The sequence below is a fragment of the Misgurnus anguillicaudatus genome, chromosome 22 (assembly GCF_027580225.2).
Source record: "Misgurnus anguillicaudatus chromosome 22, ASM2758022v2, whole genome shotgun sequence".
Classification (NCBI taxonomy): domain Eukaryota; kingdom Metazoa; phylum Chordata; class Actinopteri; order Cypriniformes; family Cobitidae; genus Misgurnus; species Misgurnus anguillicaudatus.
The window spans coordinates 28,465,282-28,492,636 of record NC_073358.2 but is presented as its reverse complement, the minus strand read 5'-3'; the positions used below and the strand labels follow the sequence as shown (position 1 = coordinate 28,492,636).

General features: G+C 37.9%; 3 protein-coding genes across 10 annotated transcripts in view; 1 reads left to right on the top strand and 2 right to left on the bottom strand.

The window, feature by feature from the left end:
* Nucleotides 1–10,973, bottom strand: part of taf1 (TAF1 RNA polymerase II, TATA box binding protein (TBP)-associated factor) — a 28,896-nt gene extending 17,923 nt beyond the window's left edge. For 3 of the 5 annotated variants that reach the window (XM_073861119.1, XM_073861121.1, XM_073861123.1), the window contains exons 1-23: nucleotides 10,682–10,973; nucleotides 10,110–10,224; nucleotides 9,898–10,021; nucleotides 9,649–9,765; nucleotides 9,440–9,564; nucleotides 8,166–8,408; nucleotides 7,839–8,060; nucleotides 7,477–7,758; nucleotides 6,365–6,554; nucleotides 6,141–6,248; nucleotides 5,857–6,024; nucleotides 5,331–5,458; nucleotides 5,130–5,237; nucleotides 3,950–4,123; nucleotides 3,682–3,855; nucleotides 2,892–2,996; nucleotides 2,539–2,739; nucleotides 1,998–2,139; nucleotides 1,806–1,844; nucleotides 1,277–1,407; nucleotides 870–950; nucleotides 347–496; nucleotides 122–241 (exon numbers count right to left, since the gene is read on the bottom strand). In XM_073861119.1, the coding sequence (XP_073717220.1) occupies nucleotides 122–241; nucleotides 347–496; nucleotides 870–950; nucleotides 1,277–1,407; nucleotides 1,806–1,844; nucleotides 1,998–2,139; nucleotides 2,539–2,739; nucleotides 2,892–2,996; nucleotides 3,682–3,855; nucleotides 3,950–4,123; nucleotides 5,130–5,237; nucleotides 5,331–5,458; nucleotides 5,857–6,024; nucleotides 6,141–6,248; nucleotides 6,365–6,554; nucleotides 7,477–7,758; nucleotides 7,839–8,060; nucleotides 8,166–8,408; nucleotides 9,440–9,564; nucleotides 9,649–9,765; nucleotides 9,898–10,021; nucleotides 10,110–10,223 (3,246 nt within the window). In that variant the 5' untranslated portion in view covers nucleotide 10,224; nucleotides 10,682–10,973. The remainder of the gene's footprint in view (nucleotides 1–121; nucleotides 242–346; nucleotides 497–869; nucleotides 951–1,276; nucleotides 1,408–1,805; nucleotides 1,845–1,997; nucleotides 2,140–2,538; nucleotides 2,740–2,891; nucleotides 2,997–3,681; nucleotides 3,856–3,949; nucleotides 4,124–5,129; nucleotides 5,238–5,330; nucleotides 5,459–5,856; nucleotides 6,025–6,140; nucleotides 6,249–6,364; nucleotides 6,555–7,476; nucleotides 7,759–7,838; nucleotides 8,061–8,165; nucleotides 8,409–9,439; nucleotides 9,565–9,648; nucleotides 9,766–9,897; nucleotides 10,022–10,109; nucleotides 10,225–10,681) is intronic. The other 2 variants (XM_073861120.1, XM_073861122.1) reach the window with 2 other exon arrangements.
* A 1,493-nt stretch (nucleotides 10,974–12,466) lies between these two features.
* rhogc (ras homolog gene family, member Gc) lies at nucleotides 12,467–14,982 on the bottom strand. The gene is made up of 2 exons (XM_055199693.2): nucleotides 14,635–14,982; nucleotides 12,467–14,312 (listed from the first exon to the last, which is right to left on the bottom strand). Exon 2 carries the CDS (start codon nucleotides 14,287–14,289, stop codon nucleotides 13,714–13,716), a length of 576 nt encoding a protein of 191 aa, XP_055055668.1. The 5' UTR covers nucleotides 14,290–14,312; nucleotides 14,635–14,982; the 3' UTR covers nucleotides 12,467–13,713.
* A 1,027-nt stretch (nucleotides 14,983–16,009) lies between these two features.
* micu2 (mitochondrial calcium uptake 2) lies at nucleotides 16,010–27,293 on the top strand. 4 transcript variants are annotated; one of them, XM_055199697.2, is made up of 13 exons: nucleotides 16,010–16,277; nucleotides 16,900–17,035; nucleotides 17,394–17,438; nucleotides 17,542–17,573; nucleotides 17,827–17,902; nucleotides 18,247–18,294; nucleotides 20,742–20,824; nucleotides 22,151–22,204; nucleotides 22,286–22,371; nucleotides 23,767–23,938; nucleotides 24,778–24,886; nucleotides 25,398–25,555; nucleotides 26,099–27,293. In XM_055199697.2, exons 1-13 carry the CDS (start codon nucleotides 16,080–16,082, stop codon nucleotides 26,198–26,200), a joined length of 1,299 nt encoding a protein of 432 aa, XP_055055672.2. In that variant the 5' UTR covers nucleotides 16,010–16,079; the 3' UTR covers nucleotides 26,201–27,293. The 4 variants fall into 4 exon arrangements, with proteins under 4 accessions (XP_055055672.2, XP_055055674.2, XP_055055671.2 ...); XM_055199696.2 differs by having other exon boundaries at nucleotides 16,016–16,277; nucleotides 16,894–17,035; XM_055199699.2 differs by lacking the exon at nucleotides 17,394–17,438 and having other exon boundaries at nucleotides 16,013–16,277.
* Nucleotides 27,294–27,355: the final 62 nt, after the last annotated feature.

Genomic DNA, 27,355 nt, shown 5'->3' with positions numbered 1-27,355 from the left:
ATAACACATTAGAAAACAAACACAAATTTAAAATCCAAGCATCCAACCACTAGTGGTTCAGTAATTAGCAGGAAAAAAAATCTTTGATTGGATAATTGTATAAGGGATTTATCAGTATCACCTCTTCCTCAGGAACCCCAAACTTTCGGAGCAACTGTTTGGCATTTTTGAGTGACAGACGTCGCAGATCTGCATCAGTTCCTGTTACGGTCTTCTTGACTGGTTGAGGCTCTCGATCATCCTGAAAAATGAATAAACACACTGTGTGATTGTGAAAGCATGACTGTGGAATATTTAAACCTGTTTAATAGGCAGGAGCTATGCCTAGTTGTCATGAAGTACGTACCTTCTGCTGTGTAGGTTTATTAGGGATCTTAACATATGAGAATCCCTCTCCACAGCCAGTGGGATCAGCAACCCCTGTGACCTCCAGAAGACACTTGCCCTTCATGGCTGCAATAAAAGCACGGGTTGTGTTCCATGGAGCAGTTCGAACCTAAACACACAGACACACACACACTGGTTTCCATGTTTTGTGGGGACATTCCATAGACGTAATGCATTTTATACTGTACAAACTGTATATTATATTCCCCTTACCTACCCAATTCCCTAACCCCAACCATCACAGAAACCCTTCTCCTACTTCACATTTTCAAGATACATCATTCTGTTTGATTTATAAGCTTGTTTCCTCATGGGGACAATTGGTCCCCACAACGTGATAATTACCAGGTATACACACACACACACACACACACACACACACACACCAGAACAATGAAAGCAGACTTTTCAATATAAGTAAAAAAAACACTGTGGTATGCATGATTCCTCTGAGGACCATTTTAAAATGTTAAACCTCTGACCTCATCATCAATTTTCATCTGGAACTCTTCCTCATTCTCTTCCTCAGGTGCAAAGAACGACTTCTCACCATACCCAGCATCCTGCAAGAAAGACATAATCCTGTATATTAGAAAACTGTTCATTATAGGGATTGGATAAGTATGTATTTAAAGGTGTGGATCTTCCTTTCTTTCTTTCCTTTTAAACGCCATGCAAGCTTCTAAGGCTATATTCATGGCAGGAATAAAGTCTAATTATATAAAGTGAGACTAAAGATGCTTAAAATTAATTGTATCTAAAAATATTAACTCTACGTTTGGATTAACTTGATTAAAAACGTTTAACAACAGAATAAAAAAAGTTTCTCACAGTGACAGACGTAGTACAATCTAGTAGAATATATTTAAGGCTGTGGATCCATGTATACCTTTAGTCTCTGTTCTGCCACCAACATACTGTAGTATGCACAGCACTGCTCTGGTGAGACCATTGCTCTGATCTCCTCTTCCGTGGGAAGCCGAAAATCAGGCTTCAAAACCCACCAGTTCGAGTCCATGCCTGAAAGTATGATCATTACAATTACAGAACTGGAAGAATACAACATGATTAGCGCAGTGTAATTGGATCTCTTCATCTTTAAGAAAATATTACTGATTTACCTACTGTAGGGAAAATAGAACTTATTTGTAAGCAACATTTCTTAAAGAGTTAATCAAAGCAATCATTTTCATATTTCCCTTTGCATTATTCATTTGAGCTTAGTTGTTGTTGCGCTGACATCGGACTCAGACAACACATAAGTAAAATGAATATGTAACACATGAAACTAATTATGTCAGATGTTTTACATTTTTGTAGTATGAATTAATACACTCCCTAGTTGTTCTTTTGGGCAATTTTCTATAAGGAACAATGATGTGTTTGGAGATACTTCCGTAACACAACTTCTGCTCTACCTTTCCTGTACCAGAATCTGTCCTGTCTGCATCTGCCACCTGCCTGACAAAACACACAAAGGAACTTAAAACACGTTCTCATGTACTCTCCCTCCCTGTGCAATCCAACCTCCTTATAAAACAAATGCTAAAATTTGATCGCAGGACTTCATTTAGGATCAACTGTGTGTTACAAACAGGCTGTAAGTTCACCTGTGCGTTTGAAGTCAGCACAGAGTTTTAAGCGTTTGCGGATGCTGCTCTCAGAATGAGAGGGAAAAGCCTTCTTGATGTCCTCCATACGAATTCGCCGAGGACGATCTTTACTCTTCCAGAACAGACGATAGATGAACACCTGAAGACAGGGCAAATAAATGAATGTACCAATAAGAAAATGGGATAAAACAGACAATGTTGTCAAAAATCTATACTGTCCTACGAAAGCAAAAGACCTTACCTCGCTAGACTGTGGAACTGAGAAAAATGACTTTTTAGTTTTGACTTTGTGACCTTTAGTATGCAGTTATTTTCTTTAATGGAGGTCTTGAAGGTATCAAAAATATCAATAACTCATTTTCAGCCAAAAACAAAGTTACTGCCTTTGGCCTTGGTAGCGCAGTATAGGTGTATATTAGGTACTGTAAAGGTGTAACGCAAGGACCAGTGTTGGGACCAGTTATCACTTAAACCTGTCTTTATAAACCCATCGTTTCAAATTTTAAATTAATACCGCAAGGAAGAGAACTGGTGTTACCTGGAGAAAGTCTCGGATGTGCGTGTTGGCTCGTTTAGAGTTGGGCCCTGGCACCTCATAGAGGGGACATTCCTGCCCCACAACAAATATGTCAACAAGCTCTCGAATAAAATAGCCTTGCCGCGTTCGGATAATCAGGAAATCCGTCTCGGGCATCTTGTGTAGATAGATGGGCACTCTGAATAAGTTATTTTCAAAAGCCTGTGACACAAACACCACTTATTAATTACAAAATTACAAAAACACATCACTTGAGCATGATCACAAGATGTCAGAGTTTGTATTTAGAGATACATAGCTGGTAAGAAGAGTACAGAAGGTGTTACAGCAACTGATGGATTTGCTGTGATTACCTGCAGTACTTGTCCAGGGTGCAAAGATCCCAGAAAAGGTGACGTGTGACAGTAAACTGTCTCTCCATATTTACAGTCAGGTGCTCCAGGATCTTTACCTGGTTTCTACACACATAAACATTGGCATTACATCATCATCTGCATCAAATAATCAATAATTATTATGTTAAAGAGATGGTTCATTTAAAAATGAAATTAAAATTATTTAATTAATTAATTTCAAAAAATGCCTTCGAGGAAAATTTTCTTCTTAAAATATAAATATACAAATATATCAAATAAAAGAACAGACCCTCTGCTTTCAAACAAACCAGGGAAAAAAATGTTTCATCTATCTTTATTTTTTTCTCTGTTTATAAACTCTTAAATATGGGTATTTGTCTTAAAAAATATAAAACTTTGAGCAAAAAGCTGAAATAATTGCATTTTTGTGAAGTAATTTTGATAGAGATTAGATTCAGAATGATAATCAAAAATTCCAAGGAGTGGAAAAACAAAACAAAAAAAATGTGCTTACATTTCCTTATAAATGAAGTAATTTTTTATACATTTTTCCGTTTTTTTTCATGCAAATGTTTTCTCTAAATTGACGAGATAACTCGTCAATGGCGAGGAATGAGTTAAAGCATACCAAAGGGTTAAAAAACACAGACAAAGACCCCATAATTTAAACACTACTCCACACAATGATAAATATTTTCGAAATCTACTTTTTCCTTCAAAGAATATCAGAACTGACTAGTTATGATAGCTCAGCATTGAATTTGTTTGTGCATTTCTTGTGACTTACTCTTTTGTAATAGTTCTTGATTTTGGTCGCCATGCCAACTTGCATGAAAAGAGGGGGGTACTCCTCACTATATTCGGCCAAAATCAGGTCTCCGTCTTTTCCCGTCAGATCCTGTGCTGTGCGCATGAAGAACATGTCCCCCCCGCCTGATGCCTGACGCTCCTGCTCTCGAATCTGATAGATTTTTTTTTAAACACAAAACATGCAATTTATTATAGATTATTATACTATGACATACAAAAATGAACATTTTATTTCATTAGTATACCTTAGCCTTTTTCTTGATGTGTTTGAGTAGGGGTTGGACTGGGTGCGGGCCAGGCTGGGAAAGAGCTCCGAATGAGTACTTCTTTAGGGAGGGTCGATGGAATAAGCGTAGTTTCATGGGTCCCATGTGAGTAGGGAAAAATGGCTGTCTCAACTCAACAGCAGGAATGGAGTGCTAAAAGAGAGAAAATGAGACCGTTTATAAAAAAGCTACACTAACCAATTACAGAAACTAACTGTAATTTTCAGTCACTGCAGGCAAAAGTGGCCCAAATCCGACCATATCGGATTTTCTTACGACAGGCTAAACAGCACAAATTACGTTTTTTTTCAAATCAGACCCAGGCCACTTTCATATGTGGTCCTCCATCAGATACATATGTGTCGTCACATCTTTTGCGCATACGGGTCACTTTAGGGCCGTATACTGTTTACACATGAGAGTGATGGCAGTCGCATTTAAAGGCGGAGTGCACAATGTTTGAAAAACGCTTTGGAAAAGGAGACGGGCCGACTACCAAAACACACTTGCAGCCTATCAGCAGTAAGGGGCGTTTCTACTAACCGACAATCTTGCCGGGGTCGCTTATGTGTGGGGCAGGTCTTTTAAAAGAAGGTTCAGATTCTATTGGGGTAGGGGCGTGTTTGTTTAAGTGATTTCAAATATCAACATTGGCTTTCAAACATTGTGCACTCCGCCTTTAAAGGTGCAGTGTGTAAATTTTAGCGGCATCTAATGGTGAGGTCACGAAATGCAACAAATTGCTTAATCCACTGCTCACCCCTTGATTTTGAAACACAGAAAAGCTACGGTAGCCGCCACCAGACAAACATGTCATCATCGGAGACAACTTAGTAAAAAAATTTGTCCGTTAAGGGCTTCTGTAGAAAAATGGCGGCACAAAATGGTGACTTCCACGTAAGGGGACCCTCGGTGTATGTAGATAAAAAGGTCTCATTCTAAGGTAATAAACACATACCGGTTCATTATGAAAGGTCTTTATACACCCCTGAAAATATAGTTTTGTATATCACTTTGTATTTCTGTCAAGAGATCCTTTTAAAAATTACACACTGCACCTTTAAATGATAATGTCAACAGCCCAAAAAAAATCTGAACTAAGCATGAAGACATGCAATGTGAACTACGCCTTATTCATTCTTTGACAACTGTCCCCTACCTGGATGATGTTTCCTCCAAAGGTGCCCCTGAGCCCCTGCTGTTTGGGATAGTAGAACTCATCATTGGACAGATTCCAGGGATCTTTAATCTCCGGCTGGGACATATTCTAAAGCAGAGACAGAAAGAGTACATATACATCACATCTTTCCATTTTCACATCTCTGGCTTTCAGTTTTTCTCTTTTCTCCCTTTCTCTCACCTGTTGAGGTTCGTCTTTGATAACGCCTGTCTTTCCGAGCAGAATGCGACTTTTTTTCAGGGCTGTCTCTTTCTTGTTCTCTTTGGAGGGTGAATGAGAGGCTCGCTCCTCTTTTTCATCTGGGATTTCTACAGACACAGACCAATATCACATTTTAGGATCATGTGTTAGTGTAAACTAGGAATGGGAGGTTCCTCAGGGTTCTGTTAATGGACCTTTACGCTTTTTAAGATAGATGCACAATAATTACACTTAACGCTTGCGTGTGTCATTTTTGCACCACTTGGCTGAGTAAACTCAACTTAGGCAAAATAATTTTCAACCCGGTTTCCCAAAAGACTTGGATGGATAAATGGGTAGTTCCACCCCAAATAGGCCTACATGTCACAATGTTTACATATACAGGGAATCAATCTACAAATTACTTAAAACTTGTTAATAAGTAAATTATTAATAATTCACTCCTAAAGGATGGAACAGGGAATACCCCAATGTTTAAGCAGTTAGGAAAGGTTAAATACTATACCGAGTATGATGTTCTCATCATTAGGGTCAAGGGTGAGGATGGGTGGAGAAGGCAGACGGTCCATGTTCTGGTCATCCCAGATAATGTTGTCCTCCCAGCGTCCATACACAAGCTCCTCATTATCAATTGGAAATATGGAGAACCATGGGGTGTCATCCTCATGAGACACTGTAAGAGGACAGACAATCTCAATAAAGTCTCCCCTTATTTCTGCATATTATTAGACACACAGACTCTGCTACAGTTTTAACCCTGAACACTGACAAATTAACAAGGGGTAGTACCTTGATGATCATGGTTATGCTTGTCTCGTTTAGAGCCTGTTATGGATGGAGTTTTGACTAGAGGGGGAGGGGTCGGTGGCAATAGCTGCGAATTACTGCGACTTAGACCTAGAACACATGCACACACATCTTATTTAGACCAGAAAGCCATCTCACTGTGAATACTTTAGTGTGTGCATGTGTGACGCTGTGTTTTTGGCTGCATTGCGGCTATGTGCTCTCACCCTGTTGAGCATTGTATGCATTGGCATTACGGGTCATACTAGTTGGCAGCCACCCAGCCAGGCTGGCACGCTGGGTCTTAGTGCCCTTGTTCTTCACATCATCTCCATTCCAGATGATGTCATCCTCCCACTGCAGCTGGGTCACCATTAAAAACAACTCATCCCGTATCTGTTTGTCCTCATCTCCACCCTAACAAAAATACACACATTAACATGTTATTTATGTGGACCTAGATCACACACGGTTATCAGGGTTCCCACACCTTATTTAACTTCAAATTTAAGGACTTTCCAGGTCCAATAACCTTAAATTCAAGGACTAAATGTGGGGACACATTTCAAGTGAGAGCAAGGTTACATCGTGTTACCTTTTAAGATACATTGTTTCAGTTCCCTTTCGAGGGAACTTGCGCTGCGTCACTGCGGTAATTTTTTGGGGACGCCTCCAAGGGGAAGTGCGTCTGAATATGTATATCAAATTCAACCAATGGTGAGGCTTAACGACAAAGACAGGGTGACGTGGGAGCCAGGAAGTATATCGCTGTCTGAAATATTGCCAAAGATGGCGTTACAGGTACGCAGGAAGTATGGCAAGGGAGAAGCAGCGTCTCGTTCCCTTCTCAGGGAACAACATTTACATACGTATCCCGAGACGTTTTCACGTGTCAAACACAACTATGCAAAAAAGCATTTTGGTATGAATCAACATTCGCATACAGAAGATATACGCATAAAAGTGAACAGTTTAACACGTGTGCTTAAAAAGTCTAGAATTTTTATGATATTATCTAGCACTACACCGGGAATATGAATTTTTTCCAGAAAACTTATTGCATAAAATAGATTTAAGCACTTTCAATGACCTGTATCTATGCATGTATATTTTCAAAAACTTTCCATGGCCTTTAATTTTTTCCCCCCAGATACACAAACTTTCAAGTATTTAAAGGACCCGTGGGAACCCTGGGTTATCCACAAGAGAGAACTTAAAAAATTACAAAAAATTATCTTTCCAGTGCAAAGACTAGAAGGTTTTTTCAAAAACCTTTGAAAAACATGACTGTGGATTTAAAGTAAAAGCCTATTAGTCTCTATAAGAAAATCTAACAGACCTCAGCATGTGATTCTTGTTGTTCCTGCTCACTGACTGGTTCAGATGCTGGTGTGTTTGTTGTAGCTTTTGTCGCTGCGTCAATATTGTCCTGCTGTTGGTCTTCTTTGAGTTTAAAACCATAATGGAAGCTACTCCCATCCTCTGGGATGCCAAGCATGTCATACCAAAGCTGTGCTGGACCGTATCGCCACTCCGCCATCTTTGGCCTCACCTCAGACACTTTATCACCTTCACCAGACGCCTGCGAAAACTTAGACTCCACTGGAGCCATCATAGTGATCTAAAGCGAGAAAAAACACATTTAAAAATAAAGAACTGTCCATCATTCGAACTAAATGTAGATTTTTTTGCTGGGATTACCTCATCATCAGACAGACACTGCTCTGGTGGGGGAGGAGGTGCATATTCATAATCCCACCCTGATTTTCTCTTAGCCCCTCCCTCGGGTGGGTTGGATTCGTTGTCACCTGTGCCCGTGTCCGTCTGCGGCTCTTTCTGCTTACGTTTGCGCTTCCTGCGTGCACTTCGCCACACAGATGGCATGTTTTTACCCGGACCAAACAATCGCAAGAATCGCAAAACCTGTAGATTAACATAAAACACTAGAGTAAACCTAGTAGTGGATTGCAAAAAGGTTCAGACGTGTACTAAATGAAACTCTGAATAGATACGGTGTGTTTCAGTCACCCTTCCAGGTCGGAACTCAGGGAAGAGTTCTGTGACTCCAGGAAGAGCTTTAGCAGCATCTTTCTGCATGATGCCTGCAAGAGGGAGAGTGAGACATCCTGTCTGTCCTCCTGTCCCCGAACCCTGAGATGGTCGATCACTCTCGCTCTCACTGTCTGATGAACTGCTGAAATCAACTTTATCACCCACAGACGATGGAACGATAATAGAAGGCAGGATGATACCGTCAGCTTCATCACTTACTGCAGAAACAAATACAGAGTGAAGACATGAGACAATAAATCTGAATAATTGCATATAAAAATACCTCTGGGTAATAACAGATGTTGATCATTCACATAATGATTCATCACGAGTAAAACAATACTATTAAAGGGACATTTTAAAATTCACCCTCAAGTTGATCCAAACCTGTACAAATTCCTTTGTTCTGCTGAACACAGGTTAAGATATTTTCAAAAATGTTCATAAGTAAACCGATCAGGAGCACCATTTACTTCCACAGTATTATTTGTTCCTACTATGGAACACAATGTATCACGATGCATTTCTGTGCATATTGCGATGCATGGCAATAACTTTTCTTATTTATTTATTTTTTATTAAAAATGTAAAAAAGAGCTGATTTTTTTTACCTTTTTAAAGCCAAAGTGCTTCCACACGTTTATAATGAAATAGAACGGTTTTGACTGAAATTTCGACATATGATGCTGTCCCGAGAATTTTCGGTTTCTGTTGTATCACCCACTACCTCTACAATGGCTGTATATGTGCACTGGAGCAATCCTTCCTATAATGCATTAAACTTTCGTTTACAAAGACGTGAAACTCACCGAGTGGTCAGGGGTGTTCACTGATATGCTCACACAAAAATCGCTGCAAAAGATGCTTTCCAACAGCTGTTTTACCATTCTTTGTAAACTTGAGGACCTATTTTTCCAAACGCCTCACACCAGTACATTCTTCCGTGGAGAGCTTGAATAATCGACACTCCAGCCCAGTTGGTGGCGATAATCCACCTTTGCCAATTGCAAGAATACAAACAACGTTCCAGACGCCGGAGTAATACCGTACCTCACAGCACATCTAAAACAAGTCAATGGAGTTGGACAAAAACTACGATAAAACCTGTTGAAAAGCATCTTTTGTAACGATTTTTGTGTGAGCATACCAGTGAACACCCCTGACCACTCGGTGAGTTTCACGTGAGGGTGAGTAAATGACAACATTTTAATTTTGGGGTGAAAAATAATTTTAACTATGGTCTCATTTACAACACTGCTGTTCGGAGCAGGTGTTTCCTCTTTCTTGGCAGGGATTGACTGGATCGGAGGAGGGGGAGGCGGCATGAGTTTGGCATCAACATCTTCACAATCAGCATCATAGTCATCTTCTTCATCTACACACCAAAACACACACCCATAAGTTATTAACTGTCTCTATATGTCAGTGTTTTCAAAACAATCATTGTGAATGTTTATACCTGTCCTTCGTCCTGGCTGCAGGGTACCCATGGCCTGCCTGTATTTCCGAGTTTCATCCTCTGCAACTTCACTGATATCAGAGTAATCAACAGCATCATCTGTGCTCCTTACCCATCCTGCATACACACACAATGCACAATGTTAAGTCTGAATGTCCAAAACTGAGCTCTTACAGCATTTTCAAACATTTATAATCATGGATAAGGAGTAGTTTTCCAAATAATAATAGTACAGCAACAAAGACAGACCCTCTGCATCAGTATTGCTTTGGTCTGTCTCTTGGTCAGCTGTGTCCTCTTCACTGGCTGTGATCTCTGTAATGAGTGAACCCAAACCCAGAGAGCCCAGACCAGCCAGGTGCTTCTTTGACTCCTAAGGAAAAGAACAAACAGTTGACAAGCATATGTACAATATAAAGTTCATTTTTAACCTTTAGCTTGTCTTTCTCGATCTGTCTTACCGTATCAAGCACGCTATCGCCCTCCAGCTGTCCATTCTCATTGATGTTGCCAAACAGAAATCCTGTCAGTTGGAAAGGACGGTCTTGATCCTCATCGCTATCGGAATCTGACATTCTAAACATACAAATAAGATAATAAAGTACAAATAACACACCACATGAATCCATAAAGCAACCAAAGTTACTGACACTGTCAAATACTGCATGCAAGTATGCAACCCTTGTACAAAGCAACGTACAGTTACACCAAACCACACAAAGATACGACAAACATATGTTATACTAGTAAACATCAGAGTATAAATATAAACTAGGTATGAGATGTAATAAATGTAACTCAGTACCCTAAATAACGAATAGCTTTTCTAAAAATGCAACAGTACGTTAATACTGCACAGTTTCAATGCAGAAGTTAATGGAAATGTTTACTATAAGAAAACAGTACAGAAGAAGACATTGAGCTGGTAATAAGTGCACTGTCTTTAAACACATTTCTTTCTCTATACTTTTATCTGCTTGAACTCTTTCAAACATTTTAATGAATTCAGCACAATCATTTTTAAAGCGCGTACCTGTCCTGCGCCGCTGTTATCCGCCCAGAAGGCCTCAGGATCCTCGGGCTCGAGTGAGCTGCTGACCGATAGAGGAGCTTTCTGAACCGGACCGATAAGGTGTACGCGGCTAACGCGTAGCGGCCATGCGAATGTGCCGATTTAGATCGCGTCCAAGAAAGCGACACTAAACGTTAGTAGAACAATGAAAACAAGTCTAAATGTTTTGCAAATAAATGAAAATTTCTGCATGCGCGGGCAAAAGCATCTGTGTGTGTTTGTGTGTGTTTATTGTGAGCGTGCGCGGATCGGCTCCGGTTTGTCTTGTTTTGTTGCGCCTATTCCGCCACCTATCGGAATGGAGTATGGAGCAATGATGTTAAAGAGATTTCACCTCCCACCCCAAAAAATTCTGTCATTTACTCACCCTCAAGTTGTTCCAAACATATATAAATGACTTTGTTCTGCTGAACACAAATTAAGATATTTTGAAGAATGAAAAGAATGAAGATCAGTGGCACCATCGACGTCAATAGTATTGTTTTTCTACTATGAAAGTCACTTCCCTACTAAAAAATCCCAGCTGGGACCAGCATAAGCTGGTGAGACCAGCATAAGCTGGTGAGCTGGTTTTAGCTGGTTTCCCGGCTTGATTTTAGCTGGTTTTGCTGATGTAGGAAGCTGGTCTAGCTGTGTTTTGGTCACTTTTTAAGCTGGTCTAGCTGGATTTAGCTGGTCAGGCTGGAAGACCAGCTGACCCACCAGCATGTCAGGCTGGGAGGACCAGCGTAAAACAGCTAGTGCTACCTTAAACCAGCTAAAACCAGCTTATGCTGGATTTTCAGTAGGGTTGTGCGCCTGATCTGCTTGTTTTTCTGATACTGTTTCTGTATTTCGGTTACTGTGGATCTTGACAACATTTTCAGCCAGTAGCCTAATTTTTCAGCATTCAATATAATTTGTCTTTCTCTTTTATAATTAGAATTCCTTGACTGGACCCCACAAATCTTTCTCATCATTCCCCACCTTGAATGTTTGTCTCTTTTCCTAACTCTATTAGGAAAGATTTGCTCTATTTCTGTTCGGGTAACTTCATTACTCTCTTAAATATTAACTTAAATAAATGTATCCAAAGTAAAAGCAAAATTCCCAAAGGGTCGAAAACTGGCTTTTTTGTTTCTAACATTTTTAATCAAGAAACACAAACTTCATTCAAAAACACTGAATAAACCAGTTTATTTATGGTATGCAATATTAATATCATTTATTTTAAATATGTACCACCATGGTAGTTTTATTCTCATATATAGTATTTTATGGTCATTTTAGTTGAATATATAGTACCATTCGTGGTAGAGCATTGCTTTAGCAGTGTAAAAGGTTGTGGGTTTTCTCCCAGGGAACACACATACTAATAAAATGCAACGCACTGTAATTCCCTTCAGATTGAAACGCCAAATGCATAAATGTAAATATCACAGGGCAACAGGGGCGTATTTTTATGGTTTGCTATATAATAACACCAGAGCATTTCTTTGTCGGAACACCATGTCTGAAAGTAAACGTTAAACATCCGTGCCCAAACATTAGATCATTACTCGAAGAACAATGCCTTAACACAAACACACATACACAGCTGACAGTTTTGTTTATCTATGAAAGCATTGTAAAGAATGTAAGAGAGATGCAGCTGTTGTATCTTTCTCCCACTTGTTCCCTCCTTTTCTCTCTCCCTTACATTTCTTATGTAGATAACATGCATGTTAATCTGATAATAAAGATAAAGATCAGGAATCAAACACTCAATTTGACTTTAAAACGGTTTATTTTGTCATGCAAGTGGAGGTATATATTTTTTTTTTAAAAATAATGACAATTTCAAGAAGTAATAAAAACAGCTTTAATAAAAAACAATTCAAGCCATTTTGGTGTATTGTTAGTGTCCCAAAAAACAAAACGACTGAAAAAGCAGCCTTTGGCTAAAAGAAAAACACTGTTATTATACAAAATGTAGACATTCAATATATAAAATGCAAATGTGGACCCAAATGAAGCCTTAACCTAAACTATCCTTCCTTACAAGAGGCGTAGGACAGATTTTTTTTTCTCCTCCATTAGTTCTTAACAGGACACATCATTTGAGTGGATCTTGTAAAAAATAAAATACAAATATTAGTGGCACTTTAAATTTAATAACGGGGTTGCAAATTTCGAGGATTCAGGCAGAACCATTTAAATACAGATCTTCATTTCTTCATCAATAGTGTCGAAACAGCATGATACACCTTCATTTTTGTCTCTGAAAGGAGGCAGGTGAGCTGTGAACTAATGTAGCCCACTGTAGCCCTTTCCAGCTTTAAATGTCAGCTGGCACCAAAGTAGCACCCTATATAAAATGATCTGAGAAGTTTGTGAGATGTAAAAAGAGGAGCAAAGCTCAGGCTAAGCCATTAAAGGCACGAGATTATGCAGCACTTCTCTGATTCAAGTCAACCAACCCTACAGAGATCATTAACAGGCCACAATATAATAAAACATGGCATAGTTATGGTGGCCACAGATGGTCCAATCTGTCAGTATATATGTGCTTTAAAAAAACAGTACCTTTATATAGATTTTAATAAGGCCACCAGGCACATCACACTGGGTTTACACTTTTGTGCATGAAATATCCTCTGAGCGTTTCCTAAAAATCTTTTTGTCATCGGTATAGGCTGGAGTTTTAAGGCATTATGGAAAGGCAGAGGTCACTGATGCCAAACAAATCCACTCCACTGCCCCTGCCTGCCCGACTTTACATTTCAACACTTCAGTCCTGTAGTTACGTCTTCGGTGATATGTATAAAGTTTAAACACAAATACACAAACAAACAGTCTCTCTCAATACGGGTCTGTGCACCTATAGCTATCTGTAGTGTAGAGATCTCCAAACAAAAAGTGGTAGCCACCCACACTTGCAGAGTCAAATCAACAAGATCACATTTACTAACTTACATTCCACACCCTTCATAAAAACTCACTAACTCTCTCAGACACACATACACGTCCTGTAGTTATAAGAGCACACATTTCTTATTGTGCTTCTTGGCATTGGGGTAGAGAACAGCCTTGACTGCTTCATTGAAGACTTCTCTAACTCCATCCTGCAGAAGAGCCGAGCATTCCAGATATCGAACCGCACCGATGCTGCGAGCTAGCGCGCTGCCCTGCTGGGGAGTCGTTGGACTCATGCCCTGCTCCTTTAGCTTCTCTAGGGTCTCCTTGTCCGTTCGGAGGTCTTTCTTAGTGCCCACCAACAGCACAGGAATGCCCGGACAGTGGTGGCACACCTCTGGGTGCCATTTATGCCTGACGTTGGCATGAGAAGAAGGACTGGCCACGGAGAAACAGATGATAAACACATGCGTTTGTGGGTAAGAGAGGGTTCGCAGACGGTCGTACTCCTCCTGACCGGCCGTGTCCCACAGGTTAAGGCTTACGGCACGGCCGTCCACGCAGGTCTGAGTGCTGTAGTTGTCAAATACGGTAGGAATGTATTCATCTGGGAAGGCGTTGGTGGTGTAGGAGATCAACAGGCAGGTCTTTCCTACTGCGCCATCACCAACCACAACACACTTTATGGTCTGCATTTTGCTGCCTGGCACAGGGGTCCCTAAAAGAGAGAGAAAGAGTCCATAAGCCATTGAACAACATGATATTAAAACTTTGCAGATACCCTAAACAGTCACGGCATATCAGCAGGTCTAGACAGGCAATTGTACAGTTTGTACATGGATAAAACAACTGCATATCAGTTATTTTATCATATTAATTCGCACCAAGCCACAAAGACTAAACAATGTAAAAAAAAAGCTGTGTCCAGCTAATATGTTAGCAGCTCGTTACGCCGGCCATTGTAGAATACAATAAGGCAGAATGGCATAAATTAATCTTCACACATTCTGTCAAAAGTGTATTCATAAAGTAAAACTCACTGTGTTTGGGTGGTCTGAGGAGCTGGACGATTGTTTGCTTTTGGCTGCTCAAGTTTTCATCATCATCGCAGCGGCAGAGGAGCTTTGCTAACCAACTAGCGGATGAGGCTCACATTAATCAGTTATTAAACATAGCAAACAACTTTAGAGGCACTTAACTACGCGTAACGAACGTAAAAAAGCCCGAACACGCATAAAAATCTCAAAACAACGTCTAAATGAACATAATTTAAGGTAATTAAAACAAAATCTTGAAGGCAAATCGCACTCCCTTTCTCTCACTGGCTCATTCTTCAACTACGGGCAAAGGACGACATTGAGGAGCACGCCCATGTCGCAAAGGACTGTGGGAAATGTAGGGTAGATTCAGCAAAACTACATAGGCTTTGTCCTTCACTTTGATTCAACGTTTTAAAGCACCTAAAAAACGGACCACATCACACCAAGTGATATCATACCATATTTTTTATATTGTGAACAGACCGATGAAGCTAAACAAATGCTATTTGCATATTGTGTTTACAGTTATTAACGTTACCTAACGCATTTTGATTTATATATAAAAAAAATTGGAGACACAGCTGAGTCGTCTTACAGCTGACAAAACAATTAAAATGTAGATTTACAGAGACTAATCCAGTACAAATGTGAACAGTCCTACCACACAGGTAAGTATGCTGTGTTTATCTGCTCATAAGCAACTGTTTCAAAATGTGGACTCTGTGACACTCTTTTTCTTTGTAATCTCCCCCTATTATACAGTCATAAATTTCAAGTTTAGTATTTTACTGTCTCATATGAAACACGTCACATAAAACATTTTACTTTTGTACAATCTCTCTCTCTCTCTCTCTCTCTCTCTCTCTCTCTCTCTCTCTCTCTCTCTCTCTCTCACACGCACGCACGCACGCACGCACGCACACACACACACGCACACACCCATCAAAAAAGTACAGGCTTGACCATATTCTTAAACACTCACCCTCAAACATTTTTTTTACCAATTTTAAATGTTGTTATTTATTAGTCAGTATGGCAGGGGAGGGTATAAAACATTATAATTTAAATAATCAATTGCTTTTTAATTAATTATATGAATATTTTCACAAGTACTTTTTTGTTTTTCTTCACTGGCTGACCTGTAAAATAATATCGAAGGATCGTAATTACACTAACTACTACTAAAAAGCAAGACATATTTACTGTTCAACATGTTTGCCTACTTCTGCTTGTTCATCCTGCTTTGCACCTAATATTACATTACACGCCAGAACAAAGAGACAAATCGAATCGCTCAAATTATAATAATAAGCCATGCCGTGTACTGTACAGTATGGGTTGGTCAGCAGTGTAAACGCGATGTCAGGCTGATGGAGGCGCTGTATCACCGCTTTTATTACTAGGACACCATTATCGACCAAAGACAGATACAAACTTCGTGTAGAATGATGGCGACTTGGGCCAGGTTAGGTGCTAGTTTCCGGAGTGTAATAAGAAATGTGTCGTTTCACAGAAGTGTATGGTACGGCGGTACTATCGGAGCTGGCGCGTTGGGCTATATTTTAGCCAGTGGATTTATTCGCTACAAGTATCAACCGCAATGCAAGTTTTGGCCCTACATCGTGTACGCGGAGGACGCTAAGGTAAAACAGACAACTTTTCAGTCACTTCCAAGTCATGTCTCAATGTTGTCCAATAAGTTGAATTCGCCTTCCTGACCTTCAAGTAGTTTGTTTGCTCCTTAAAGTATTATTTATTCGTTTTATCTATTGATTTATTTCCTAGTTGTATAAAAGTGAGACCGGGAGATTATATATATTTTAGGTTCACCTCTGTTTGTTGCGTCTTGGTGTATAGAGATTAAAACAACGTAATATATCTTTAAAATATACTCATGTACACATGCGAGAAAGTTATAACATTGTTGCCATCACATTGTAGGTGGGGCTATATAGTGTAACAGTGAACTGAAGTTATTTGCTATGTGTCAGCAAGGTTAGGTAGGCTACTTAATTATTGCTTCATTATCTAATTGATTAAATGTCTATGAATGTACACATGGACCCTGTTACAAAACCTCTTCAAACTGGGTGGTGGGTGATGAAGTAAGTTTAGGATTCATATAGTTAACCATCATTTCATCATTGTGAAAACTCACTATTGTACAAGCTTATGTTTAGGTCTTGATAGTCTGGATTGGTAGTTTCTGGTGCACAGTTCATGAGAGCAAGGTGTTGTCTTTCTCTTCATGTTTGTAAGTCTAAGGAAGCGGAGACCTCGGTGCAACCTGTGTCAACCAGACGTCTGCGATTTAACCAGTTTGCCTCCATGTTCTATGAACAAGAGCCATATATGACACCCAGAGACTTCCTCCATTCAGTCTTGATGGAAAAGGTTGACCGCAAGTAATTGGAGATACACACATTCACCCACATTGGCAATGTATATAGCAAATGTATACAATAGTAATGCAAGTAGTATATCACTTAGTTTGAACAGTTATAAACACATTCCTGTTCTAATAAACAATACGGACTCTGTATTGTCTGTTAGAACAGGAATGTGTTTACAATTTTACACGCAGTGCCTTATCCTATAGCTATAGCTGTTTTACTCCTTAGGCTAAGGTTATATTAAATATTTAGTTGTGCACTTTGCTATTAGGACACTTGAACGGTACACAAATTCTTCCACTGCCTTGCTCACACACTTACTTTCACATATTTCTGTTTTGACTGAGAATGTTTTGACTATTTCAGCAATCACCTCTGCATGTTACAACTTGCATTCACTACAATCATACAGTACGTCTGTAATGTGTTCCACAATCTCTCCAAACACCATTTGTGATTGTTTCTGTGCTGCAAAATATTATAACCAAAATCTATGGTCTTTGTTTTTTTACAGGCAAACTACAGAAAAAGATACTTTCCAAAGCAGTAAGTGAACTTAATAAGCTAAGATTAGTTACTAAGATGATTAGTTACTGAAAGTTATTAAGATGAAATAAACATGAGCACATCAGGAGATTCATGAGATCTAAATGAGAACTGATATATGAAGAACAACATGAACATGTATGATGTTTTGTGCAGGAATCTTTCTGCTAATACAATCAAATCCAGCAAGTATGATGGTCTTTGTTCATAGAGCCATTTATTCTTCCTCATAATCTGATTGGTCCCTTGACAGGATGTGGAGGAGATGATGAAGGTTGCTTCCAAGGCTGCGGCAGGAAATAACCTATTCAGAGGAATTGGAGACAAAGGTAAATGTTAAGCAAACAAATTTCTCACATGCCTTAATAAAGTGCTTGCGCCTGTGTGTACCAGCTCCCTTTTTATGAGGAAGTGCCGTGGGTAAAAAAACTTTTTTAGTATAAAAAAAATTTTGCAAAACTGAGTCTCAATCAGCTTCTTAGCTCTCGCGAATCAGTATATTGTGTACACAGGTTCGAGCACTGGTAAGGTCCCTAGCTCACTTCACATTGGGACACTTTTCACTTAATTTCCTGTGACGTGACATATATATTACATAATGTTTCATGTGTGTATTAAAGAGAGTAACTGAGCTTAATGTAAATTTATTTTCTCATCTCACCTGTTATTTCAGGGCTAATCTCTTACACAGAATACCTGTTTCTCTTAACTATTCTTACAAGTAAGTATTTACTTCTAATTTAAAAAAAAAATTTTAAGCGTATTTTACTGCATGAAAGTTGCATTGATACCTACTTTTGCTTTAATATTTGTGTTTGTTTGGTAAATGTTTAATGAAAGCTATAAAGTACTCAAGGCTTCACGTCATGTCTAACAACACCCTTTAGCCATGACTTTATTTAGATAGAGCACATCCTCTCGTACCTTATTTCTCATTAAAGGGAGTTAAACATTTGATTTTTATCGTTTGGGATCCATTCAGCTAATCTCCAGGGCCCGTATCCCTAAAGATTCTGAGAATCCTCTCAGAGAGCTTCTAACTTAACCTAAAAATTCCTTTCCAGGAGTTTTAGCATAGAAGTGATTCCAGAACATTTTCAGTGAACTTTGAGCAAGGAATTGATGGAAAATCCTAACTTAGTGAGGAGTTGTGGTTGACCCCGTTGCTAGGTGTGACACTATCTTTTGAAGACTATGATTGGTTGGTTGTCCAAGAAGGAAGAAAAACAGTAATAATAGGATCTATTATTAGCTATCAATTTGACAACATGATCTCACAAAGTTCCGTGGGATAGTCACGGAATTTTTTGCTAATTTTTCTGTGGCATTCTCACGGATCTCCGCATTTTTCCGTGACCCTGCCACGGACTGTCTTTTTCCGTGGCATTCTCACGGATTGGTTACTCAACTGCTTTTTCCTATTTTCAAACCATTTTCGCTTCGGTTTAGGGTTAGATTTGGTGTTTGCGTTAGTATGTCATTTTAAATATTGGTTTATAAAAAAAATTCTGATTTATTCTTTTATATTTTCTAAACTTAAAACAATTGTTGCCTGGCGTTGGGGTTAGAGTTGGGTTTGGGTAGGGATGTCATTTCATGTAAATCTAACTCTAAACCGAAGCAAAAATGATAAGAAAATAGGACAAAACAGTTGAGTAACCAATCCGTGAGAATGCCACAGAAAAAGACAGTCCGTAGCAGGGCCACGGAAAAATGCAGAGATCCGTGAGAATGCCACGGAAAAATGAGCACAAAATTCCGTGACTATGTCACGGAAATTCGTGATATCAGGTTGCAATTTGAAATCGCAGGTATACTTTTACCTATAAATATATATAAATATAAAAAAAAACATAAAAATTGAGAAAATATACAATATAGATTTAATATATAATTTATATATATATATATATATATATATATATATATATATATATATATATATATATATATATATATATATATATATAAACTTACAAATATATATAAGTGCTGTTAATGTCATACTTAACTTATTAGATAGGAAATAAACAGCAACACAATGTTCTGTAAGTTTGTGTGATTACTTTGTTTTATAGACATCTGTAACAGACCTAAATCATCTCTGCTGCATAGTTGCATTTTTTCTAGTTATCGAATCTGTTACTGTAGTTAATGTAGTGATTACTTTTATTTCTGGCGCTATATTATATAATTATTTCTCTAATAAGATCAGTCACAAACATGATACCTGCACGAACTAATGTGTTGCATGTTAACTTACTGTCATTCATTGTGTGCAACATGTTTTGTCTCCCTCTTCGTGTTTTGTCCACTTTCCCGGTTGCTAAAAAACTCTTAAGCCTCTTAAAAGTCCTCGTCCGTGCTCCTAACAATTTTGACCTTAAGACCTCTTTTAAGGGTTAAGAATTACTTTTTTCTTTACTAGGATTTTTTCTTTAATTTTAAGAGTAAACGCCAACATTTCTAAGAATTTTCTTAGAATTGCGTCACTAGGAGCTACTTTTTGCATTAAGATTCTTTAGGGATACGTGCCCAGGTCTGGCGCTTCCATTTTTAGCATAGTTTAGCATAATCCATTGAATCTGATTAGACCATTAGCATCACTCTCAAAAATAACCAAAGAGTTTAAATATTTTTCCTATTTAAAACTTTTAATTTTCCGTCGGTCTTAGCACACAATATTACTACAGAAGAGTCCAGTTTTAAATAAAAAAAATGTTGAAGCTCTTTGCTTATTTTTTAGCGCGATGCTAATGGTCTTATCAGATTCTGTGGATTGCACTAAGCTATGCTTAAAGTGGTACCGCCAGACCCGGAGATCAGCTAAATGAATTCCAAAACAGTAAAAATCAAATGTTTAACTCTAGGGGAGCTGGAAAATTAGCATATTTTCCAAAAAAGTGGAGTGTCCGGTTAATAACAGATCTGATATACAAACTGTTAAGTAGAGGTAGTTTCAGTTTTTGAAATGTATTGAGCTGTATCTTTGTTTTACTATTTTACTAATCTGCTGGCCAATCCACATATTTTGAATTGTGTACATGTGCATGTGAAGTTCCCGCAGTGCTTGCTCTGAAGTGTTGTTGTTGTTTTTTTGTAGTTACCTCAAAAGGCCTATTCATTTTACACGATTGTATCAATTTAATAATCGCATTGTGATTCCAAAACCTGAAACAGGATTTCATATTGCTTTCAAAATGCTTGATATTGATGGTAATGAGCATGTGGACAGGAAGGAATTTCAGAAGGTATGGCATGCATTTTACACAGATTGTAAAATTATGTAATACTGTATCATTGTAAAGAACAAGTTTGGTGTTTTGCACTTGGAGCCCTGTTTTCAGATTGTTTGTGGTGAGGTGGAACGGTTTTGACTGAAATTTCGACGTGTGCGACTGCCCCGAGAGTTTTCGGGTGTTTGTTTTTTACCTACCGCCTCTACAGTGGGTCTGTGGGTGCGCTGGAACAATCCTTCCTAAAATGCATTAAACTTTCGTTTACAAAGACGTGAAACTCACCGAGTGGTCGGGGGTGTTCACTGGTGTGCTCACACAGGAATCGCTGCAAACGATGCTTTCCAACAGGTGTTTTAGCATTCGTTGTAAACTTGTGGACCTATTTTTCCAAACGCCTCACACCCGTACATTCTTCCGACACTCCAGCCCAGGTGGTGGCGATAATCCACCTTTGCCAATTGCAAGAATACAAACGGGTTCCCGGCGCGGAGTAATACCGTACCTCACAGCACATCTAATACAAGTCAGTAGAGTTGGCAAAAACTACGATAAAACCTGTTGGAGTGCGTATTTTGCGGCGATTTTTGTGTGGGCGTGTCGGTGGGCACCCCTGGCCACTCGGTGGGTTTCGCGTCTTTGAAGGTTTGATGCATTTTGGGAGGGATTGTTCCTGTGCGCCTGTGGACCCATTGTAGAGGTGGGAGGTGATACAAGAAGCACCCGAAGATTCACGGGCCAGCATCATGTGTCCAAATTTCAGTCGGGGCCGTTCTGTTTCATCGTGGACAGTCTGAAAGCAGGGCTTTGGGTGTAAAGTGCCGAACTTGTCCTTAAATTAATAATGTTTTTATTGAAATACATGTGGTAGTGGAAATTGTTGCTAAAAAATACTGTATATGCACCTAATTTGTGTAAATGTATAGAATTATTTTAAGAATGAAGAAATATGAAAATGGAGCATCTGTTCTAACTTTAGAGTTTTAGATGGTATGATAATTTAACCAATAGGTGGTCATTAGGGTAGGTCTGGTAATGTTTGTTGATTAAGATTATGTCTCTGTTAATGCTGGCATGAGATGACACAGGTGTGCACCAGGTATGTGGGCATGGTTTATGTATGGTAGGTGCATGGTAGGAGCATCAGAAAATATAGAGAATATAAACAATACAGAAACTACTTATATAAAGGCTTAGTTTTTAGAGCAAAATGGTCCATGATCTATTCTGAAAAATAAAAAACACAAACACTTACATGGGAAGATTTGAATGATCAGGGCCAGTAACATACATGACTTTATCTTCAGCAGCAATCTTGTAACTTCATTGTTTTCTCTGAAGCTCAAGAAAATAATTGGACCAAGAAAAGCGTTTCTAAAGAAAGATGTGGCAGAGGTGGGTGTTTGAGTTTAGTTGCATTAAATATTTAGGCAGACTGTCATTGGTATTACCTCAGCATTGTGAATTAATCTACAGGTTGCTGATGAGGTCGATACCACACTACAGGTGTTTTTCTTTGGGAAAAATGGCTTAAGAAAACTGCACTACAATGATTTCTGCAGGTAAACAATTTTCTCTGTAAGGAACACAGCATTTGGTCATTTCATCATTATGTTCAGGTACGTTTGTAAATTATAACAGTCGTTGTAGCATTATTTGGCCTTGAAGTTGTGTTATATGAATGCTTTTTTATGTTGTTGACTTCATGAGTAATTCATTTTAATTTAACACAATTGATCCAGTTTCTGTTTCAAACATAGTTGCATCATTTTAAACTAAATTGAAATTGTAACATTTTGGCTTAACTTGATGTGTTCACTTTAAAATAACATGATTCAGAATTTGAACTTGAACTCCTCATGCAGTTTACTTATTTTAAACATGTTAATTCAACGTGATTTTTTTCAAATTTAGGCAGGAGATATTCAGTTTCCAGCATGCTCTGCATGGGACTAAATAATGAGGGCAAATGTAGAAATTAAGTAGTATTTTATTAATTTTTAATCAAGATGAAATAAGGAGATAAGGAGCCATATTAATATTAAGTGTTCTGTTGTGTTGGTATTTAAAGAGGACATATCATGAAAATCTGACTTTTTCCATGTTAAATTGGGTCCCCAGTGCTTCTATCAACCTAGAAAATGTGAAAAAGAACAACACAGTAACTTAGTTTTGGTAAAACGTTCTCTGAAAGCTTGTGAAAAAATAGAAATCTGGCTCCACTTGTGATGTCAGAAGGGGATAATACCACCCCTAATCTGCACTATCCAACCACGGTACTGCATTTAGTTTAGAGATTAACTTATTTGCATTTAAAGGACACACCCAAAACTGCACATTTTTGCTCAAACCTACAATGTGGCAATTTTAACATGTTATAATAAATTATCCATATGATATTTTTAAGCTAGAACTTCACATACGTACTCTGGGGACACCAACGATTTACTTTAAATCTTTAAAAAGTCCTGTGAAATGTCCCCTTTAAAAGAGTTTGTGTTATGTTGGTGTTTTTAGGAGGTTACCATTGTGCTGAGAGTAGAGAATTTGCTTTGGTGGCGAACAGACTGACGATATTTTTTATTTTGCTTGATCTGAATGCATTATGTCGATAAATGCCATGTTCAGCTTTTGATTCTGTCAGTGTGCATTGTTAGATAAATGTATATGTTTATCATAAAGAACATACTTATGAGGAGTTGAGATGTTTTAGGTCGTAACAACATACATTTTGGTTTTTGTAGATAGAAAAGTGGTAGAATACAATAGATTCTAATAGACTTTAGATTAAAGGTGAAGAAATGTAGACTTGAAATAAACATTGTTTATGAAACAGTGTTTACAGGAAGTGAACTTTGCTCATTAACTACCAAGTAATAGGACACTACTGACAGTACTGTATTGTGTGGCTTGGAAATATATACTGGTGTTCAAGGATTTGTTATTGTTTCGTATAGTTTCATGGAAGACTTGCAGGCAGAGGTGCAAGAAATGGAGTTCCTACAGTTTTCTAAAGGGATGAAGACCATGAGGCGGGAGGACTTTGCTGAATGGCTGCTTCATTACACCAATGAAGAAGACAATGAGGCTTACTGGGAAAACATGAGGAAGAGGATCCCGACTGGACAGGTACCAAGTTTTAAAGTTTTTAGTTGAGTCATTTTTTTTGAGATGATAGAAGTTATTGACTTTGCCTACACCGATTATTAATTGGAATGGTTGGCAAGACTGTGGAAATAGGTGTTGTTAATGTGTTAGCTATAAACTCCAAAGTATTAAAAATGTTCTACTTTTCACACCTTTTTACAATTTATACCCCATATACATAAAAAAGACAAAGTGTGTTACATGTATTTTAATACGTTATCTTATTTGTATATACTGTATAAAGCGGATTGTATGAAAATGTACAATTATTAGCGACAGGGACCAAAACGTACTAATGTGATTGTTGATGATCTAATTGGCCTTCTTTTTAAATGCGTACAAATTGCCATGAGATTGCATTGAGAAGGTGCATGCTGTGTGTGGGCATAAAATTCGAGGAGCTCCTTTACACTTTAAAAAGTAAAAGTTGGATCAACTTACAACGCCTAAAATCTGAAGTTTTTCAACATAAATTTTCTCACTCTTAAGGGAAAATTTAATGTGGAAAAATGTAAAAAAAAATATATATACTTCAATATTTAAGCATTTTCTCACAAGTGAAAATTTAGGTTGAAATAACTTTTAGACTACCAAAGTCATTTTTTAAGTTTATCCAACTTTTATTTTTACAGTGTATAACAGGATTGTGACAACACGCATATGTACAGTAATTTCATGCATTGAAAGGTCATTAAGGTGTCTCTGTCAGATTTTTGTTTCTGTTTATTTAGATACATTTTAAATATTCTGTCGCTGTATGATCATTTCTTTGTTGTCTTTTAAAAATTGTAAAATGTATTTTGGGATTTTTTTCTTGCCAGAGCATTACCTTTGAGGAATTTAAAGAATTCTGTCTCTTTACTTACCATATGGAGGACTTTGTCTTCTCAATCAAAATGATGAGTGATGCCAATAAGCCAATAGGAATGGGTAAGATTGATTTGGGTGACAGTGGGCCTCATTTATCAATTTAACATAGAAACAACCGCAGATCCGTGCGCAAATATCATCTTACGACTGGATTTACGTATTATTTATGAAACATTCACATGCCACCAATCTTATTGTGCGAATAACCAAACGTTAATGAAAGTGGCGGATGAAAACTCTTGTATATAACAATGTAGGTAGAAGTAGTAAGTTAATGACAAGTCATATAAATACGTTTTTCTTTCTGTTCAGATGTACTATAAAGCAAACTCTCTACACAAGGTAAAACCTGGCGTGAGATTTTATCGTAGCTACCGTTCACGTCCATATAAAATTGCCTCATTTTGCGTGGAAATGACAATATGCCTAGTTTTCTCTAGTATGATCGTTTCATAAATGAGGCCCAATATGTAATACCCTTAATGTCAAAAGGTTGTTCTGAAAAATGTTTTGATAGGACATTTCTAAAGTCATGTTCAACATCACATTTTCTCCCTCTCTTGCACCATAGCTCAGTTTAAACGAGCAGTGAAGATAGCAACAGGTCATGACCTTTCAGAGAATGTTTTGGACACAGTTTTTAAGATCTTTGACCTGGATGGGGACAACTGTCTGAGCCATAAAGAGTTCCTCTGTGTGATGAAAGACAGAGTACTTCGTGGGCTTAGGGTGAGAAATTGTTTAGCCTGTTGATAATTCATTTCCATAATAAAATTTTAGTTTTGTCTGTTAGTTCATATTGTCTATTATTAATTGAGGGAAATTTTTACTCATGTTATTTTTAAAAGGATAGTTCACCCAAAAATGAAAGTTCTGTAATCATTTACTCATCCTTATGTTGTTTTAAACCTGTACAAGTTCTAATGAGCACAAAAGAAGATATTTTGATGGATTGAGGTGACCACACAGTTGACAGTTTCCATTGACTTCCATAGTAGGAAAAACAAATACTATGGAAGTTGATAGGTATACTGTCGGCTTTGTGCTCGCCATCATTTATTAGGGTGTCTTCTTTTGGGTTCAACAGAATAAAGAAACTCATGCGGGTTGGGAACAACATGAGGGTGAATAAATTATGAAAAAATTTAAATTATGGGGTAAATTATCTCTTAATACAGTAATATAGCCAAATGTTATAATAATAGTTTTTAATTTTGCTGATTGCCCGGGACAGTAACAACTGAACATAGAAGGCACATGTTTGTTCCATAGAATCAATCCCAAAGCGACATTTCTGGCTACTGGAAATGTGTGAAAAGAGAGACACTGCAAGGAGCTAAAGAGGCACTCTCGGGATCACGAAGCCCTGTCTAATAGGAAGAGGGGATTCAAGAGGAGATTTATACACACCTACATGCAAGAGTTTGTTGTGCTGACGATTACAAATATATTTTACTTAATGTTTACATGGGCCCAAAATATATTGCTAATGAAGTAATATTGTTATTGGCCCAAAGCATAAATTGTGAATACAATTAATATAAAGGTTATCTGAAATGTTAAAAAAAAAAACAAGTCGTGTCACTGCCTGCCAAGACTGTGACATTATATTTAGCTTTGAATTATTTTGTGAAATTAAATTTCAGCCCTGTGCACTCCAACAAAATAGCACTGTCTGTTTTGGTCTTGTGAGTTGGACACAAGAAACACTTTTTTATTTTGTCTTTATTTGTAATATTGGTGTGGTGTTGTTTACTTGGAACTTTTTTATTCTTAATGATGTGAAGCTTTGCTGTTATAAGAGGTTATAACATTATCCTGTGGATATTCTGCATGCTACAGATTTAATGAATGAATTCAATTATCACACCATAACTTTAGCACCTTTATGCTTTAGTCACTTTGAGGCGGTTTCCCGGACAGTGTTTAAATTAATCCAGGACTAGGCCTCATATCAGGACATTTAAGTCGTTTTTACAAACATACCTTACAAAAAACAATACTGATGTCAATCTTGAGACAAAACAATTGCTGATATATATTAAAATATGTCAGTACAAGGTGTTTTTAAATTAAGGTAGCTCAAACATGCATTTTAGTCTGAGACCAGGATAGGTCCCTGTCCAGGAAACAGCCCCTTTATGATTTAGTGACTTGGATTTTAACTATAAAGCATATTGTATAGGTGGTAAGTGGTAAAATGATGAACTCCATTGTCATTAAGCTTATTGAGTGTTGTTCAGATGTGTTGAAATCCTGTTTGCCTCCTTCAAATTGAACACTCCTTTATTGAACACACTTTATTTCTTTTATTTTGATGATTGGTGAAACTGTTTAGTAGCCTATTTGGTTTGTGGGAATTTTCAGTGTGATATCACAGAATTGCTGTGTCTTGAAAGAAACTGTAAAGTCATCTCTAGCCTCAGTTTTTTTTAATTTGTGAATAAATTTTTATTTTTACTTTTAACTTCTTGCTCCGTAAATTCTTCTCAAAATTGTGCAGTATATAACAGTAACATTTTTTCAATG

What these genes read in the sequence shown, in the direction of transcription:
- rhogc (XM_055199693.2), bottom strand. Translation starts at nt 14,289, where the DNA reads ATGCAGACCATAAAGTGTGTTGTGGTTGGTGATGGCGCAGTAGGAAAG.
- micu2 (XM_055199696.2), top strand. Translation starts at nt 16,080, where the DNA reads ATGATGGCGACTTGGGCCAGGTTAGGTGCTAGTTTCCGGAGTGTAATA. An exon ending in AAAAGATACTTTCCAAAGCA is followed by an intron (nt 17,574 to 17,826) that starts GTAAGTGAACTT and finishes GTCCCTTGACAG; the next exon opens with GATGTGGAGGAGATGATGAA. An exon ending in GAGTACTTCGTGGGCTTAGG is followed by an intron (nt 25,556 to 26,098) that starts GTGAGAAATTGT and finishes TTTGTTCCATAG; the next exon opens with AATCAATCCCAAAGCGACAT.